The sequence below is a fragment of the Eublepharis macularius genome, chromosome 4 (assembly GCF_028583425.1).
Source record: "Eublepharis macularius isolate TG4126 chromosome 4, MPM_Emac_v1.0, whole genome shotgun sequence".
Lineage (NCBI taxonomy): Eukaryota > Metazoa > Chordata > Lepidosauria > Squamata > Eublepharidae > Eublepharis > Eublepharis macularius.
This window is the reverse complement of record NC_072793.1, coordinates 30919262-30936907: the sequence shown is the minus strand read 5'-3', so window position 1 is coordinate 30936907 and position 17646 is coordinate 30919262. Positions and strand designations below refer to the sequence as shown.

Sequence of the window (17646 nt, the reverse complement as noted above, 5' to 3'; positions counted from 1 at the left end):
GCACACTAATGTCACACCTCCACAAACTGTTTCAGCAACCTTTGGATTTTTATGTTGTCAAAATTATAGGCAATGATCAGAGACAAAGGAGAAAGAAATTCTAAAGTTATATTATGCTCTGAAGTCAGCATCATTTGCCACCCCAGGCGGAATAAAGAGACAAAAGCAATTGTTGGGTATTAAAGGTCATTTATTTGACAACAGCATGAACAGTAGTAACGGCAAGGGCTAACTAAGCGGTACAGGTCAGGCCCTGGGGTCACTCATGGACCACCGCCCTGACCTGTCTGGGCGAGCCCCTCTGCCCCGAGGGCGAGCCATCCAAGGTATGGCTGGCACCCGGCTGGCCAGGCGTATGGAACCTCCACCAAGCCTAATGACCCCCCTGCCGTCAAACATGAGGGGCCGTACTTGTACAGGAGGCCCCACGCGGCAGTCTGCCCTCTCTACTGGCAGCCGTCAAACAATACCAGAGATCCTGACAGACCCCGCTTCCCCTTGAAATGGGTACATGCCAAGGGTGCTCACCGTCCCGCTGATTTTTCCAGACCCTATCCTGCCAGGGCCAGCCTACATTACAGCTCCACCATACCAATAACCACAACCCATACTAGCAGTACAAGGTAGGCGAAAAACTCCCCTTCATCAGCCAATTCGAAGAGGAGAAAAAATTCCTACCTGGCCCTGGGAACCAGCGACCGGCTATCCTGTACTACTGCAGGGCGGGCGGGTGGGCTGAGCAAACGGCGACTGCAAGAGGGAGAGAGGCAGAGCAGCCTTAATTGGCCTTAGCTCCGCCTCTCCCCACATACCCGGATGCCCGGGAAAGCCGGCGTTGCTTTTCTCCTCCGCCGGCGCGGCAAAACACGGCCCCCAGCTTCAAGCAGCAAGCTGCAAGCTGGGAATGCCGACTTGCCACCCCAGGCGGAATAAAGAGACAAAAGCAATTGTTGGGTATTAAAGGTCATTTATTTGACAACAGCATGAACAGTAGTAACGGCAAGGGCTAACTAAGCGGTACAGGTCAGGCCCTGGGGTCACTCATGGACCACCGCCCTGACCTGTCTGGGCGAGCCCCTCTGCCCCGAGGGCGAGCCATCCAAGGTATGGCTGGCACCCGGCTGGCCAGGCGTATGGAACCTCCACCAAGCCTAATGACCCCCCTGCCGTCAAACATGAGGGGCCGTACTTGTACAGGAGGCCCCACGCGGCAGTCTGCCCTCTCTACTGGCAGCCGTCAAACAATACCAGAGATCCTGACAGACCCCGCTTCCCCTTGAAATGGGTACATGCCAAGGGTGCTCACCGTCCCGCTGATTTTTCCAGACCCTATCCTGCCACCGCCAGGGTGAAGCCTCTGCTTACGCCCTCGCGCCCCACAAATGGTCTACCACCAACCTAAGCCCTTGCCGCAGGTCATTAAGAAAAATGCTGTTGCCCTTCACCGAAAGGTGAACCCCATCCCCTCTATAAAGGTCAACCAATTCCGCTCGAATTTGTGGATGGGGCAAATAAACCCCTAAACCACCCTCCATGGCTCTGAATAGAGCCCTATTGGCCTTCCTTCTTGCCCTTTCTAACGCCCGTGGCTCCCAAGCTTCCCGCCAAACCCTGCGTGGAAGCATGGCAGACCACACGATCAAAACCCCAGGCCAACGCTGGACAACCAAACGTAAATCAGCTTCAGCTTGAACAGAGAGGGCACGTCCCTCAACTAAACCAAGGTCATTCCCACCTAGATGAATGACTAAAACATGGGGAGGAGGGCAAGACCTCCCCTCAAACAATAGTGGCAACAAGCCTGGCCACCGAAGGCCACGGCGACCCTGCCATTCAACTGTAGCCCGATCGCTCAAACCCAACTGGGTCCCCACCGACGTCCTTTTGGCTTGGTGGGCGGCCCAAAACACCATGCTGTGCCCAACGATGAGGATCCTCAGCCTCTCGCGGCACGGCACAGCTCCTGAAAGGAAAAAACAATATAACCGTTTAAAGCCTAGTAAGGGGGCGAACATACGATCGATAAGCGGAAGAACGCCACCTGCCCACCTTCTTGATGGCCTCCACGGGGTAACCCATAGCTGCAGCTGTAGAAGCTGCCCCAATTCTAAAAGAATGGGTTCCAAATTTAACCCCCGACAGGCCCAACTTAGCCAGGGCGCGCCCAGTCACCACCCAAAACTGATACTTCGTGAGGGGTTTTTCATCCTGGTGACGGAACAGTACCCCAGGCCCCTCACCCCGGACAGACATGTACCTTTGCAAAGCAGCTACAGGGCAAAGGTCCTTAGTGCCACAGCTTCCAAGAACAATAGCCGCACCTTTCCGTGACTGATCGGTCTTGGAACTACGCACAGTAATTGTGACACTCCCTCCAGAGAACTTAATGTCTCGAACCGACAATGCCCTACCAGACTCATCCTTAAGGGATGCAGCCACGAGCTCACTCACTCGCAAGGCACCGAAAAAAGCCGTTAAAGAAGCTGCATGAAACAGCTTTTCCTCAAAGCCAGAACTGCAAATACAACCCCATATCGAACCCAAACCCAGTAAAACTTCCGGAGAAATGGGCTGCCTCTCATCCTTATGGTGCCCTGCTTCCCGGGACCAACCCTCCAGCATTTTTCTTATTCTAAAGTCACCCGTAACCTCACAAAACCCACGAGTCTTACTCGCAAAGGCCAAAGCTGACAACTGTGCTTTAATCGACTTAACTGCAAGGCCCTTACCTCTTTGATTGACACAAAATTGCATCAAGTGTTCCACAGGAACCGGCCATACCTGATGCAGCCCCGCTTCACTCCTAAACCCTGAAAACTGGCGTACCGACCGGTCGTAAGCCCTCATCGTGCTAGGCGCCATAGCTAACTGCATTGCCCTGCATGCCTCCATCGTCCAAGATCCCATAGCTCCTGCGGCATCTGAGCCGGCAGTAAGTCGGCCTCGGGGGCAAGCATCCGAAAACGCTCCATCTGCAAGCGAGACAGTGCATCTGCCACACCGTTGTCCAAACCAGGGACATGCCTGGCCCTGAACAAGATGTTCAATTGCAAGCAGCGGAGCGTGAACGGCCGAACCAACCTCATCACCGCTTGGGACTTGGATGTGAGAGAATTCAAAACCTGCACCACGGCCTGGTTATCGCACCAGAAATGAACCGTGCGGTTTGCTAGGTTATCTCCCCATAGGAAAACGGCTACCACAATCGGGAATAATTCCAGAAATGTTAAGTCCCGATTTAGCCCTCTCACCACCCAGTCGGCTGGCCATTGCTCAGCACACCAATGGCCCCTAAAATAAGCCCCAAAACCTAATGACCCAGAAGCGTCCGTGGACACCTGTAGTTCCGCTTCCAACAATAATTCCCCTCTCCAAAACGTGACCCCATTATAGGACTCCAGAAAACGCTCCCAAACCAGTAAATCTTCACGCATACCCCTGTTAATCCTCAACTTATGATGTGGCAACCGAAGGGTGCCAAGAGCATCACAAAGTCGACGCAAAAAGGCCCTGCCAGGCGCAACCACACGGCACGCGAAATTCAAATGGCCTAAGAGCTTTTGAAGCTCCAAAAGAGAAATTTTTTCCTGGCCCTTTACAACAGCCAGGCGTGCTCGAAGGTCCCGTAGCTTATCCAAAGGCAGACGAGACGTCTGCTGAATGGTATCAAGCTCTATTCCTAAAAATGTCAACCTAGTGGTAGGACCCTCTGTCTTTTCCTGAGCCAGAGGTACACCCAATTCTTCAGTTAGGCTAACAAACCCCGCCAGGAGCCTGGCACACTGTCCAGACCCAGCCTTCCCAGAAAAAATAAAGTCATCGAGGTAATGCCCCACATCCTGGCAGCCCAGCCGGTGACATAATGCCCATTCAAGGAAGGAACTAAAACGCTCGAAGGCAGCACACGAGATGGAACAGCCCATAGGTAGAGCCCTGTCCATATAAAACTGCCCCTCAAAGGCGAACCCTAACAGCTCAAAATCCTGAGGATGGACTGGAAGAAGGCGAAAGGCAGACTTGATATCGCATTTTGCCAACTCCGCAGCAACTCCACCTCGACGGACCAACACAACAGCCTGGTCAAACGACGTGTAACGGACCGAACACAAATAATCAGGGATGGCATCGTTGACAGAACCACCCCTAGGGTATGACAGGTGATGTATTATCCTAAACTCACCGGGGGTCTTCTTAGGAACCACCCCCAATGGTGAAACTCGCAAACATCGAACCGGAGGGGAAGAAAACGGACCCAACACTCGGCCCTCAGAACACTCTTTGGCGATCTTTTCCCTAACCACCCCTTCCATGCCAGCCACTGAACGCAAATTGGCTGCCATGAAAGGGGAACGAGGGCCTTGGAAAGGAATACGAAAACCAAACGTGAATCCTTCTAATAAATAGCGAGCATCATCTCGCCTAGGATAGTGGACTAAAAGCTGTCTAAGCACTTTCAGATTTATGGGGCTGGGCCCCTTTTCCAGGCGGAAACTGCTGTTGTCCGCCACCACCCCTGCCTCCACGTTTCCCACCAGGCTTCTGCCGCTTGCAAGCGGTAAAGGCGTGAGGCCCACCACAGATTGGGCATTCATGCCCAAATTTGCAAAATTTCCTATTGCACACACCCTGGGAGGTAAACTCCCAACAGAGCAGGCGGGGTTGAACCGCCTGCCCCGCAGTAATGCGGGTAGTAACATTAGTCGATGTTCGGTGTACTAGGTGACCGCTGTCAGAGCGATCCCCAATGTTTGGTTTAGATGGTGACATAACCTGGAGCCACAATTGCTGGTGTATTCTATCCCAGGGCATTCCTGGATTAATGGCAGCACGCATTCTAAACTCCTCGTCATATTGGAGCCATGCCCCACCAGCAAAGTCATTATACCCTTTATAGATTATGTCTAAGTATTGAAATAAGGAGGCAGCTCTCCACGACTGCGCCCTAGCAATTACACCGGCATATATAAGGAAACCAGGCAGCCAGTTGGCCCAGGTTCTATCTACCCTGCGGCGCTTAAGCCTTTCCTTATCCTTATCATCCAGCTCGTCCTTATCCCTCTTCTCCAGTTCCCTGAAGAGGAGGGTAAAGACATCCACATAGTCCCCCTTAAGGATTTTGTCCCTAGTGGCCTGGGTAAGGTGATCTCCTAAAGGAAGTGCCACATCTCCAAAAGGTAAGGCATTAAAAGGGACAGAGCTGTACAAACTCGGCCCAAACATTGAAGGCATCCATGAAGAACCCGGCAGAGGCTGCCAAGGAATGCTAGAACCACCAAGTCCTGCTCCCACAGGTTGACCCATTACAGCTTGTTGAGGCCAAGATGGCCACATGCCAAATTGAACACCCCCTTGGGATGTGCCAGGCTGATTACCTACGGCATAAGAAGCACCACCCACATTAGATGCAGAAACCTGACCCCAAGCACCCCATGGCCACGGATATGTGTGTTGTGCTGCAGTGCCAGTCTTACCTTCACCTTCCCCGGTGTCCACAGCAACCGCTACCGGGCCAGCTTCCACAAACCCGCTCTGATCCAACACGCCAACTCCGGTGTCCTCACTTTCCGGTACTGGTGCTGCACTGCTGCTGGCACTACTTGTGCTGGCTGCACCTTCTAAGGCAGAGAGACGGGTTAAAATTTCACGCCTAAACGTTGCCGCTGTTGTGGCCCTCACTGCCTTTTGCCTTTTCGCCCTGCTGGCAACCTGCCCCTGCGACCCTCTAGCCTGTTCAAGAGCTGCTATGCGCTCCAAAATTTCTTGCATGCCAGCCCCATCATCCTCTTCAGAGGAAGAGGGGTCAGGCAGCTGTTGTGCAGGCCGTTTAGCGGGCTGCTTGCCTTTTGACCTACCACCCCCCTTTTTTGGAGGCATACCGTTAATTGCAGTGCTTCAAAACAAAATGAAGGCAACTTGGACTCAGCAGCAACAAAATGGCCGCCAGCAACAGGCTAGCAGCCAAACTAAAATGGCCACCGCAACACACCAGCCCAATGGGCTAGATGTTCAGCACCACTGCCCCAACACACCCCTATGGAAAGGTGACTGGTAATTGGGCCCTACAGACCGGTCTCACCAAACAAAATGCCACCCCCTGAGCAGTCAGGTGTGGGTGCAAAGGTGCTGCAAAGCTTTGGCCGCCAGACCAGCCCGTATGCAGGCCAGCCAACAGAATAACCTGCACCCCAAGCAGTCCCCGGGTGGCCCAAACAGTAAATCCCTCAACAGGGCTGCACTAAAAGGGCTGGAAAGGGTGCAGCCCTCTAACCGGCAACCCGAAACAGAGCCTATCCCTGGCCCTTTCCCCCCAGCACTGCCAAAGCAGCGCACAAACCGCCGTTGGGCCGAGAAGGCCGACACCGTGCCGCCCAGCGCAGCCGCCGCGGCGCAGCGACCAAACACCGCCGTCCACTGAGGCCGCTCCGATGCCTCGGTCCAAACTGCCCCGTCCGCGCCGAGCACTACAGCCGCCGCTCGCCCGCCGTCGCCACACCCTGCTTTGCCGCGCAGAGGAACGCTCCTGCGTCTCTGCTGAGCAAACGGCGACTGCAAGAGGGAGAGAGGCAGAGCAGCCTTAATTGGCCTTAGCTCCGCCTCTCCCCACATACCCGGATGCCCGGGAAAGCCGGCGTTGCTTTTCTCCTCCGCCGGCGCGGCAAAACACGGCCCCCAGCTTCAAGCAGCAAGCTGCAAGCTGGGAATGCCGACGTTCCGTAGCATAACCAGCTAAAACCCATCCATACTAGAAAAGTGTCATTATGGGGTAGTAGTGGGTAAAGTCCTGGTCCAGCGCAGATCTGTGCTGGCTCTGGGACTCATGTTGCTTCTTTGGCTCAAACTGAAAGCACCAGAAGCTGAGAACTGATTCATCCAGGGCTTTTTTTCAGGGGGAACGCGGTGGAACGGAGTTCCGGCACCTCTTGAAAATACTCGGCAATAGTGCTTGGAAATAATATGATTTCAAAGAATCCCATGTGTTTCTTCCTCATTTCCCTCTTGAGAGTTCTGCCACCTCTTTTCCCAGAAACCCCCCCATGGATTCATCCATAATCTTAAATAAATCCAAAGAGGAGAGTATTGCTTGAAAGGACAAACACTTACATAGAGGAAATTAATATGGTGACCTCCCTGCTCTTGCTTCCTTCCAGACCATTAGAAAAGATAATTTCCTCCTTCAAGGTATAATGGAACTCATTGGGAAATGATGCATCGTGTCCATAGACGTAAAGGGAGGGCTCCTTCTCATGGCTGAAGCCTGGGGACAGAGGAAGTCCATTTTAGTACAGTTGTAACAAAACATGGAAAGCGAGTGTTTATTTCCTAGGGGAAGATAATGTAAACAAGCAGGAGAGAAAGTACCGTTTAGGCTGAGAATCATTCCTTTCATTGAGGTTAGAATCATAGGGTTGGAAGGGACATCTAGGGTCATCTAGTCCCACTCCCTGCACAATGCAGGTAATTTTGTTACCTCCCCCCCCACACACACACAGTGACCCTTACTGCATGCCCAGAAGATGGCAAAACACCATCAGGATCCCTAGCCAAACTGGCCTGGGGAAAACAGCTACCTGACCCCAAGGTTGCGGCTGGCCTTACCCTGGGCATGTAAGAAGGGGCTGCAAAAACTAAGCACTGAGGTAACCCTTCCTGCCCTCCCTCTCATGATCTGCCTAGGTTCACAGAATCAGCATTGCTGTCAGATGGCCATCCAGCCTCTACTTAAAAACCTCCAAAGAAGGAGAGTCCACCATCTTCTGAGGAAGCCTGCTCCACTGAGGGACCGCTCTGTCAGGAAGTTTTCCCCTAATGTTTAGCCGAAAACTCTTTTGATTTAATTTCAACCCATAGGTTCTGGTCTGACCTTCTGGGGCAGCAGAAAACAACTCTGCACCATCCTCTATATGACAGCCCTTCAAGGACTTGAAGATGGTTATCATATCACCTCTCAGTCATCTCCTCTCCAAGCTAAACATACTGAGCTCCTTCAACCCTTCCTCATAGGACTTGATCTCCAGACTCATTTTTGTTGCCCTCTTCTGGACACGTCCCAGCTTGTCTATACCCTTCTGAAAGTGTAGTGTCCAAAACTGAACACAATACTCTAGGTGAGGTCTAATCAGGACAAAGTAGAGCGATACCATCACTTTGTGTGATCTGGACACTCCACTTCTGTTGATACAGCCCAAAATCACACTCAGAGGATCTTAATTCTGTGGCTAAAACATGGTGTGAAATCTCAAATGCAAATATCCTCTGCACTATGAAGAGGCAGGAAGGGACTGTGTTAATGGAAGGGGCTGTGGCTCAGTGAAAGATGGTCCCGGGTTCAATCCCAGGCACCTCCAACTAAATGGAGCAAGTAGATGATGCAAAAGACAGCTGCTGCCAGTCTGAGTAGACAATACTGACCTTGACGGACCGATGGTCTGATTCCGTACAAGGCAGCTTCATGAGCTTTCAAAAAGAGGTCACATCCCACTACTTATCTTGAACGTTGTAGTTTTTAGACTTGGTTGCCCCTTATAAAGCTGAGAAAGATTCACCTCTAATCCTCCCACACTCATGCTTGATTGAAGGAACTATGTACTGATACCTTTGGTCCTTTATCCTCATCTCCCCTTTCACTCCGTCTTAAGAATAAATTGTGATGTACATTTTACAGATATACATCTTCAGATATGATCTCGAGAAGCATAAATCTGTCACTTTGCTAACATCTAACCATACCAGTCCTGCCAAACATACGTCAAAGCTTCTACCATGTAAAAATGGTGGGCAACTATAATAACCATGTGTTGACTTTACCACATTCAACAAGAAAGTAAACAATCCAGTCTTAGGCCTTGTTCTCAGTCTAGGGTTGCATTCCTCCAAATGGGAGTTGGATTTCTCCTGGGATTACAAATGATCTCCAGTCTAGAGAGATCAGTTCCACTGGAGCAAATGAAAGTTGCGAGGGGGGTGGGGGCAGATTCTATGGCATCACATCCCCGCTAAATTCCCTCCCCTTCTCAAATTCTGCCTGCACCAGGCTCTGCCCCAAAATATCCAAGAATTTTCCAAGCAACTGTAGTTCTCACTGTGGTGATAAACTGGTATCTGTGTGATATCATTTTAGGTTGAAGGTGGACCTTATATGTTCCTCCGTACCAAAAATTCCCTCCACTCAGAAAGCTAGCATATCAGGATCAAGGCCAAGACTAGAACTCGTTCCCTTCAAATCAAGTTTTCTAGGTGGAGGAGAGGTTTTGAACAAAGGAGCATTCAGTCACATGAGCTTACATCTGCATCCTAAAATGGTATATCCCAGACACAGGCTTACCATCTCAATGAGAACTAGGCCTCAGTCAAACCAAACAGCAGCTCTAAGGGTCTATACTTCTCTGCATGAGGACATGCAAGTCTAAGGTTATATCTGTGTAAATATTTGCCTGTTTCTTTCCATATAGAGTAGTTCCATTACCATCTTTCTATATGTACATGTGCATTTCTACATTTCTGTGTGAGGGCACATTTGGGCATGGATATAAACAGAGCCTAGTTTGCCCTGGTAACTCAACGTTTGACGACAGAATACAGTTTGAGAATATATCCACTAGAGGATCTAATGTTTGAGTTCTAGCCCCAAGCAGAGGACTGTAATTTTGGAAAGGTCTTATTCTTACATGTGGGTGCAATATGAAACAAACTTCTGGGTTGGGCTTGCTCAGGGTTCTCCCATTGTTTCCCTTCCCCCTTGCTCCCCTTCCTCCATTACCTTCCGGCACAGTGAAAATGACATGGATGTGTGTCCCCGTAGCATTACCGCCTGACTCCACTTCCACGGTAAAGTTAACTGACTCCCTTGGAGGGATGAAGATCTGTTTCTGAGGCAAGTCCTGCGGCTTCTGTTGTCTGGCTGGCAACCGCAGGCTAATGGCTCTCTCTCTAGGTAGTTTGGCAAGTGAAATAGGTGCTCCTGTTGGGGTGGTGAACTCCAGTAGTGCAAGGTGGGTGGAAATAGAGGAATTGGTGTAGTAGTTGAAAGGGAAGGGGTTGACGGCAAGATCCATGGTAACCTGCACGACCTCCTGGCTCTCTGCCATCTGCTCAGCAAGTGGCCTGGGCACAGAGAAAAGACATTCTTCAGAGGGAACCGTGCACAGCAAGTTGCTAGAGTCCGCCCTTTTCCCTTGAACACGGATTTCAGAGACAGAGAGTGACAGAGTCTCCTCGTTCAGCACACGGGACTTCATCAAGGATTTTATGAGCATGTGAGTGAGGCTGAAGGCAGACAAGACTTGATTCCCGAGGTCCGGTTCTACTGAGCGATGGTGGCTCGCCTCTGGATGGTCAGCTGTGTCTACCGTAGTTAACATCCTCCCTGGGAACAACATGATACATATCAAGGAGGGGCACAGTTGCTCCTTTATCCTTTCTCTTACCATCTCCCTTTATAGAACTATTCTGTCGTAATGACCTGAGTGAAGGTCAGTGTGGGATTTTCCTGTTGTAAGTCTGCCAGGAGATATTTTAGGGTTTCCAGCTCCAGGAAATTCTTGGAGATTTGGGGGGTGGAGCCTGGAGAAAGTGGGGTTTGTGTAGGGGAAGGTATAATGCCATAGTGTCCACCTTCCAAAGCAGCCCTTTCCTCCAGGTGAATTGATCTCTGTGGCCTGGAGAGCAGTTGTAATTTTAGGAAATCTCCAGCCACCACCTGGAGGCTGGCAACCCTAGATATAGTACCCTTTCCTAATAATATAATTAAGTAGACACCACTAAGAAAAAAATCAGAGGACCAGATTCTTTGATCAAACTCTCTGAAATCCATGCATTAATATATCAAAAGCTTGGCTTGCCATTGGTATCTTGTCTATTATCCTCTGCTGCTATGTAACATGATAATACACCTTAGGCATTTGACATTTGAGAGTCAGCCCTTGGATTGAGAGTTTTCATGACAGCAGGAAAACTAGCACAGATGCCTTCTGTTTCCAGGAGCAAAGATCCCCCAGCATCAAGCACGGAGAAAAAAATTCTTATTAAAAGTTATTAGGAAGCAATTATCTTCCATCCCAAAATCTTTTCAATTATTTGTTTAACATACATATAATTTGGTGGTATTGTGGGGAAGAATCTATACTAGGAGGAGGTTGTGTCTACTTTTCCTTTCATAATGCTATAAAAGATTTGATGCAAAGTATCAAGGGAAAGTAATTTCTTTTATAGGACCAACTTCTCTGAAAGTAGGCAGGCTTTCAAATAATACTGAAATCTTTGACATTTTACAGCCTTTGACAAAAGCATTTTTCTATTCCCCCCTATGAGGTGGATCTTCAAGTAAAACAAAACACTGCTAGGGTGCCATTCCAGGCATTTGCACCTCACATGTGGCTTGGTCCTGGGGTCTTATTTGTAATCTGTAAAAGCAATCCTGAAGGCATTAAATTTCTAAATAAATCTGAAAAATACAGTAGAAAACACAACCTTCAAAATATTTCTGTGCATCTAAAAATTTACCCAGAGGGGAAATTGTTTTGCTTCAGGGAACAGGCATTAGAAGTCAGCTCATGGGCTAGAAAGCATCATGTTCAAGCTTTCCTACAACTATCCATGGCTGTGTGTGGATTAAATGATCACTTCAGTTTCCCAAGTATTGGCCAACTTCCTTCCCTACAGCTGTGGCAGCTGTCTGCCTTGGTTACCTACCAAGGATTGCCAAGATGCTGTTGCCAGCAGAGGATGGAGTTTCATGGCCTTCTTCAGTTTCTCTGTTTATGACTTGGATCATTCTCTCAGCAGCCTCCAGCACCTGGGCACGAGATTCAAGGCTGACTTCTTCTGGGAACACCTGATTTCAGAGGGGGAAGGAAAAGCTCGTTTACATGTATTCATCTTCACAAAACTGCTCCCCCTTTCCAAGCATTTATCAAAGAATGCCTCAAATGAACCTTCCACTTCCTGGACCCTGTTAGCTCCCTCAGTACTTTTAAATCTGATCTTTCCAGATAGATCTGGGTTTATGTGTGAGTAACCCATGTCATTTTCTCTTTAAAATGACATTTTATTTCTATAAGAAATAGAAATTCTGTTAGAATTTAGGGCCCAGGGAGCAAAAGATCACAGAACATGGACAGTTAATAAAGTTGCTCCTGTATTTCCGAGGGCACGAGCCCCACTTCAGTCAGTTTGACCTGCAGTAGAAGAGAGGCTTAAGGTCTCACCACACCAGACAAAACACACTCGAATTACATGAGTAATTCAAGTGTATTTTGTAATGCGAGTGTATTTGAGTATAATTGGAGTGTATTTTGTCTTGTGTGGTTTGACCCTTAGAACTCAGTTGAGGGAATTGCTAATTTCTTGGCAGGCTCAGTCCAGAAAAAACAAATCATCAAGAGCAGGAGGAGAAGCCACTGAAGAGCTTAAGTTTCCCACAGCAGGTAGGAAACAGGGTGGGGGGATGTTAGCAGTGCCCCATTGTCAGCCCATTGCTAGGGATGCTCTGGTATTTGGGCAATGTTTTCCTAAACACCAGAACAATCCTGGCATCATGCGGGCAGGGCCGGATCGATGGGGAGGGGCAGGGGGGTAGTCTGCCCCCGGCACCATCAAAGAGGGGGCGCCGGGCGCAGCTGCCAGTGGCTGGGAGCGCGGGGGCAGCTGAGCAGAGGGCTGGGAGCCCGCCCGCGCCATTCGCCTGCCCCGAGGGCAGGGGGCATGCAGCAAGCCTGCCGCCCCATCAGCGTGCCACACGTGCGGCAAGCCGGCTGCCCTGGCATGCTGTGGAGCTGGCAGTGGCAGTGCGGGTGGCTGGGAGGCTGCCTGTGCCATTCGTCTGCCCTGCTAAGGGGGCGGCCGGCTTGCCGCACGCCCCCTGTCCTGCAGGGCAGGCGAATGGCACAGGCGGCCTCCCAGCCACCCGCGCTGCTGCCACCAGCTCCACAGCATGCTGGGGCAGCCGGCTTGCCACGCAGGCGGTACACTCCACCCTGCGTGATGCCACAGGAATGATGTCATCACGCAGTGCTGGGAGCATACGCGTGCTGTGCGCGCATGCATGGGGCCAGACTTGAGTTGCCCTGGGCACTGGCAACCCTAGATCTGGCCCTGCATGCGGGCATAACTTTTTCTGGGAATGCAGCAAGAGACGTCAGTGCAAGCCACTCATGATGTCCCCCCTGATGTTATACGTCCCCCTCATTCCTCACTAGTTTTCCGGGTGGCTCTATCTGAAGGGTACTGAAGATCCTGTTTCTATAAATATTGCTATTTTCATAGCAATTATGATTCATTTATACCAGTGGTTGGAAAAAGGTTGGTTTTATGATAAACGTATTTTACCGTAAAAACAACAATGCCTTGAATGTTTTCTTTTCAAAGCAATGAAATAATTGCTTCACAAACAAAGTTGTTGCTGTCATTTATTGTCTTGAATGACCTCCAATTCTCCTGCTGGGAAAGATAATTTAGGACAGGCATCTGTGTAGCCAGAGCTCTGCTGTATTACCTACAAGATTCAGTAAGCTACAATTTAGGGTCTCAAATGACCAGAAGCATTACAAAAATTTTACTAAATTTTAGGTTTTACATTTCGGGGGGGCAACGTTATGCGGCCTCTTAAATTTAACCTAGAGTAGGGCCTTAGCATGTCTTGATCCGGCCCGGATTCCAGTTGAGGTGACGAAGAAGGCAGAGGGAATATTCACTCTCATTCCAAAAGGAACTATTTTTGCAAAGGTAATGAGATGTCAAGTCCAGATCCAGCCCCCTTGCAGATTTTAGGATACTATTAGAGGGCAGCTAATTGTCAATTATTTTACTTGTTTATTTTTTTTAACCCATTTGAATCTTCTGCCTCAGGCGTTGAAACTTCTGGAGAAGTCTGTCTGATGCCCAGGGGCGCTGAGGGTCAGAAAAGACGACATACCACACATGCTCTCAGTGCTGCACTCAGCTGATCCACGTCCTTCACGCTGGAGACATTCAGAGAAGCCAGGGTGGCTGTGACATTGCTGCGGATGGAGATCCGGTCCCTTAGCTCCCTCATGCCAACCTGCTTTCCTAAATCCTGGAAAACACAAAACAAAAACCCCAGAGGCATTTATCTCTCTGACTGTGCAGAATGCTGTGAAATATATTGTTGCCCAAGCAATGATAATAAGTGTTCACTTGTGCACAAATTTAAGAGATTTTCTTCTGCCAAGTCCTTACTTTATTGAGTAGACTTATAAGAGCCAGGGAGTACGGCAGCACCTCCTGCGGGTTGCCTTGCTGGATCAAACCCCACAGTTCCGATCTGCTCTTTTCCTTCAGCCAGCTGGTTATTGTCTTAAATTGTGGAGGAAGATCAGGCATGGTGAGAACCAAAGTTCTGGGAGGAAAGAAAAGCAGTTATTCTCTTGAATTTAGGCTTGTATTGAAACCCATATTCATAATTAAAATTGTAAAATCACCAGGGCTTACTTCCAAGTAAATGGGTTTAGGATTAGAATTAGGATTTCATTTCTACACTGTGTGAGAATAGGCTGTCATCACATAGGTTGCTGATTCACAAAATTAAACAGTAAAACTTCTTAAGCAATTTAATTCGTAATTAAATTCAGCAATTCTCTACTGAGCTCAATGGAACTTTGCTGTAGCAAATGGCTGCAGTCATAAATCTATTTATGTACAAATAAGTTTTTAGTGAGATTTGTATACAACTAAACAAGGTTAGGAATGGACTCTGTGTTTGAGTTTTGCTTTGCAAATGTACCCTTCCTCTTGCACTGGATGCATTATAAAATACATTTGGAAAATAAAAGTTTTGCTACAGTCCTCATATAAATAATGTAATAGTATCACTATCAAGCAACATCACTATCAACTGAATAACAACAACAACAACATTTGATTTATATACCGCCCTTCAGGATGACTTAACACCCACTCAGAGTAATTTACAAAGTATGTCATTATTATCCCCACAACAATCTCCCTGTGAGGTGGGTGGGGCTGAGAGAGCTAGCTGTGACTAGCCCAAGGTCACCCGGCTGGCTTCAAGTGGAAGAGTGGGGAATCAAACCCAGCTCTCCAGATTAGAGTCCCGCGCTCTTAACCACTACACCAAACTGGCTCTCCTGAATAATCAAACACAAGGACTAAAATATATTGTCGAAGGCTTTCACGGCCGGAGAACGATGGTTGTTGTGGATTTTCCAGGCTGTATAGCCGTGGTCTTGGCATTGTAGTTCGTGACGTTTCGCCAGCAGCTGTGGCTGGCATCTTCAGAGGTGTAGCACCAAAAGACAGAGATCTCTCAGTGTCACGAACTACAATGCCAAGACCACGACTATACAGCCCGGAAAATCCACAACAACCACAAGGACTAAAAGTTTAATCCCTCATTTCTCCAAATAAAAGAGAGTCTTGCAAAGTCAGAACTGTCTGCCTTATCATTAATTATAGTCTCTGGAAAAACAAGGTGCAACTGTATTCACAGATCTACTATCAGGCCCATTCCAAGCAGGTTTCACATTTACCGGTTTAATGCCATGGTCTTTGCTCCCTGCGAGTCCTCCAGCTCAACCAAGATATTGATGCTGGACTGACTGCTGCTGAAACTGCTTGCTGGCAGGAAGGAACTGAAAGAGGATCTGATCCCTCGATACAGGCAGAAGTGCCAACAATGGTAGCTGGGAGAGGAGCATGTTTCAGCAGTGAGGGTATAGATCAGCTGTACAGGGCTGCTGTCCTCATCCATCCAACCTGAAAGAGAAAGGGTGGGAGAAGGGCTAACTGAAAGGGGATGAGAGAAGTATGCATGACTTCAGACTTGAGTCACATGCACACAGGGATCAAGTCCCCTCTCTTTCCCCACTCTGATCTCTCCTTTTATCACTGTAGGATATGCATCAGTCAAAAACAAGTCCCGTGCCATGCAACCCAACAGGTTTTTCACTTGGTGTTTAGTGGCTTGGGATTCCAAATGACACATGTAACCCATGGCTGTGTGTTCTCTGCCCATGAAAATCCAATGTTGCAGATGGAATCCACCTGCTTGCATCTTCCCCCACCAACACTTGAATTTCTTCCAAAGAACAGCTAATTGAGCTTTGATGGCCCTATTATAGTACCGAATGTCATTTATTATCCCTAGATACATCCTTCCTCTATGCATAGATGGTGCAACTTTCACTAAGAGCAAGATGGACATTTATTGGAATTACTTACCCATGCACTGAAATCTCACTGGTGTCTCCAAGATATAGATGTTGTTTTCTGGTCTCAGAATGCAGACCCCTCCTCTGGGTGGGTTGTTCGGGGTGAGAGTGATGCTGGACGCTCCCTGCAGCTGTCCACTAATCTGCGTAGCCAACACTGTAAAAGTGTAATTCACGCCATCCTGCAGAACCCCCTGCCTTATCACCAGATCACGATTGGAGTCCCCTGTGGACGTGGTCACGTTGTCCAAAGTCAAAATCTGGCCATCGGAACTCTGAGCTCTCCACTCATACTGCATGGATTAGATGGATTGTTTGGTGTGAGCTCCGGTCATTAGTACTAGAATTGCATCTGTTGTTTTTTTAAATTCAGATTTAAATTCAAACATTTCAACATGCAGGTAAACATGAATTAATACATTAGATACAAAACACAACCCTAACTATATACAAAAAAATCTGATATACTAACGAATTGCATCTCTGTTGAACAACACGACCTTTTGGCTTCCCTCTGATCTGAGGTGGAAGATGAAGGATCAATGTTATGGACGTAAGAAGTGCCTTGCTGGTTACCAGGTCCCAAACCGGGAGATGGGGGGGGGTCGTGGGGGGAACTTACCTTGTATGCACAAGCTCTAGAGGACTTCATTGTCATGCCAGGAATGACATCACTTCCAGTGCAACAAAGAAGTCCTCTGGAGCAGGCAGGAGTGTTCTTCAGAACTCCCAGGCCCATTCTCTTTACCCCCCCCCCCACTGGTCAGGTAAGCAGTGGTGAGAGGCAGAGGTTGGAAGCAGGGGATTTCCCACCCCCACCAGGGAATGGGATCCCTAGAAAAAAAACCCCATCCCCCTCCATGGGAACCCTTTAAAATGGCTTGGAAGAGGAATGGCAATGTAAAAGTAGCCAGTGGGGGAAAGAGTTAACACAGAACTCCAAGATTCAATATGGCTCATGAGTGCTACCTAGAGCATCTGTGTTCTTGGACCCCTGAGGCTTACATGAGAATAACACTTTATCCTCCATTCCACAGTGAGGCTACCTGGCCAACTTAATCCTTTTTTGACAAAGGGCAACCAGTTTGGGTCAGATTCCCCTTTTATCATGGAAATGCAGAGCCACTAAAATGGCAGGGCCATCTTGTAATAACTCTCTGATTGGTAGAAACAGTGTCTGACATCAGAGATGGAATTTTGCATGGAATTGGTTAGATCTGCTGATCAATTTCACTGGGGAGGCTGGGCTTAGGTCAGACTCCATTGCCCATAAACATCTGGAAGCTGTGGACTTTTATCTGGCCCCAAATTTGGAACACCTGGTGACCCTAAGACTAGTGAGCGAGGGGTTAAGGACTCCTTCACTATCTCAGTACTGTAAGGAATTCTGTACATGCTCCTAGAAACCTGCTAAGACTTAGGTAAAGTGTACTTAGCTGAGTTAGGCCAACATTATTGCTTT

At 48.8% G+C, this 17646-nt stretch overlaps 1 protein-coding gene across 1 annotated transcript; it reads right to left on the bottom strand.

Moving 5' to 3' along the window:
• Window positions 1–180: 180 nt before the first annotated feature.
• On the bottom strand, window positions 181–16483 carry LOC129327553 (polycystin-1-like). Its single transcript, XM_054976305.1, has 9 exons — window positions 16195–16483; window positions 15504–15729; window positions 14194–14353; window positions 13910–14050; window positions 11689–11830; window positions 9758–10363; window positions 7102–7255; window positions 5472–5615; window positions 181–1963 (listed from the first exon to the last, which is right to left on the bottom strand). Exons 1-8 carry the CDS (start codon window positions 16481–16483, stop codon window positions 5594–5596), a joined length of 1740 nt encoding a protein of 579 aa, XP_054832280.1. The 3' UTR covers window positions 181–1963; window positions 5472–5593.
• Between the last annotated feature and the right edge of the window lie 1163 nt (window positions 16484–17646).

What these genes read in the sequence shown, in the direction of transcription:
- LOC129327553 (XM_054976305.1), bottom strand. Translation starts at nt 16,483, where the DNA reads ATGCAGTATGAGTGGAGAGCTCAGAGTTCCGATGGCCAGATTTTGACT. An exon ending in AAGACCATGGCATTAAACCG is followed by an intron (nt 14,354 to 15,503) that starts GTAAATGTGAAA and finishes CTTTCCTCCCAG; the next exon opens with AACTTTGGTTCTCACCATGC. An exon ending in CAGCATCTTGGCAATCCTTG is followed by an intron (nt 10,364 to 11,688) that starts GTAGGTAACCAA and finishes TGTTGTTCCCAG; the next exon opens with GGAGGATGTTAACTACGGTA.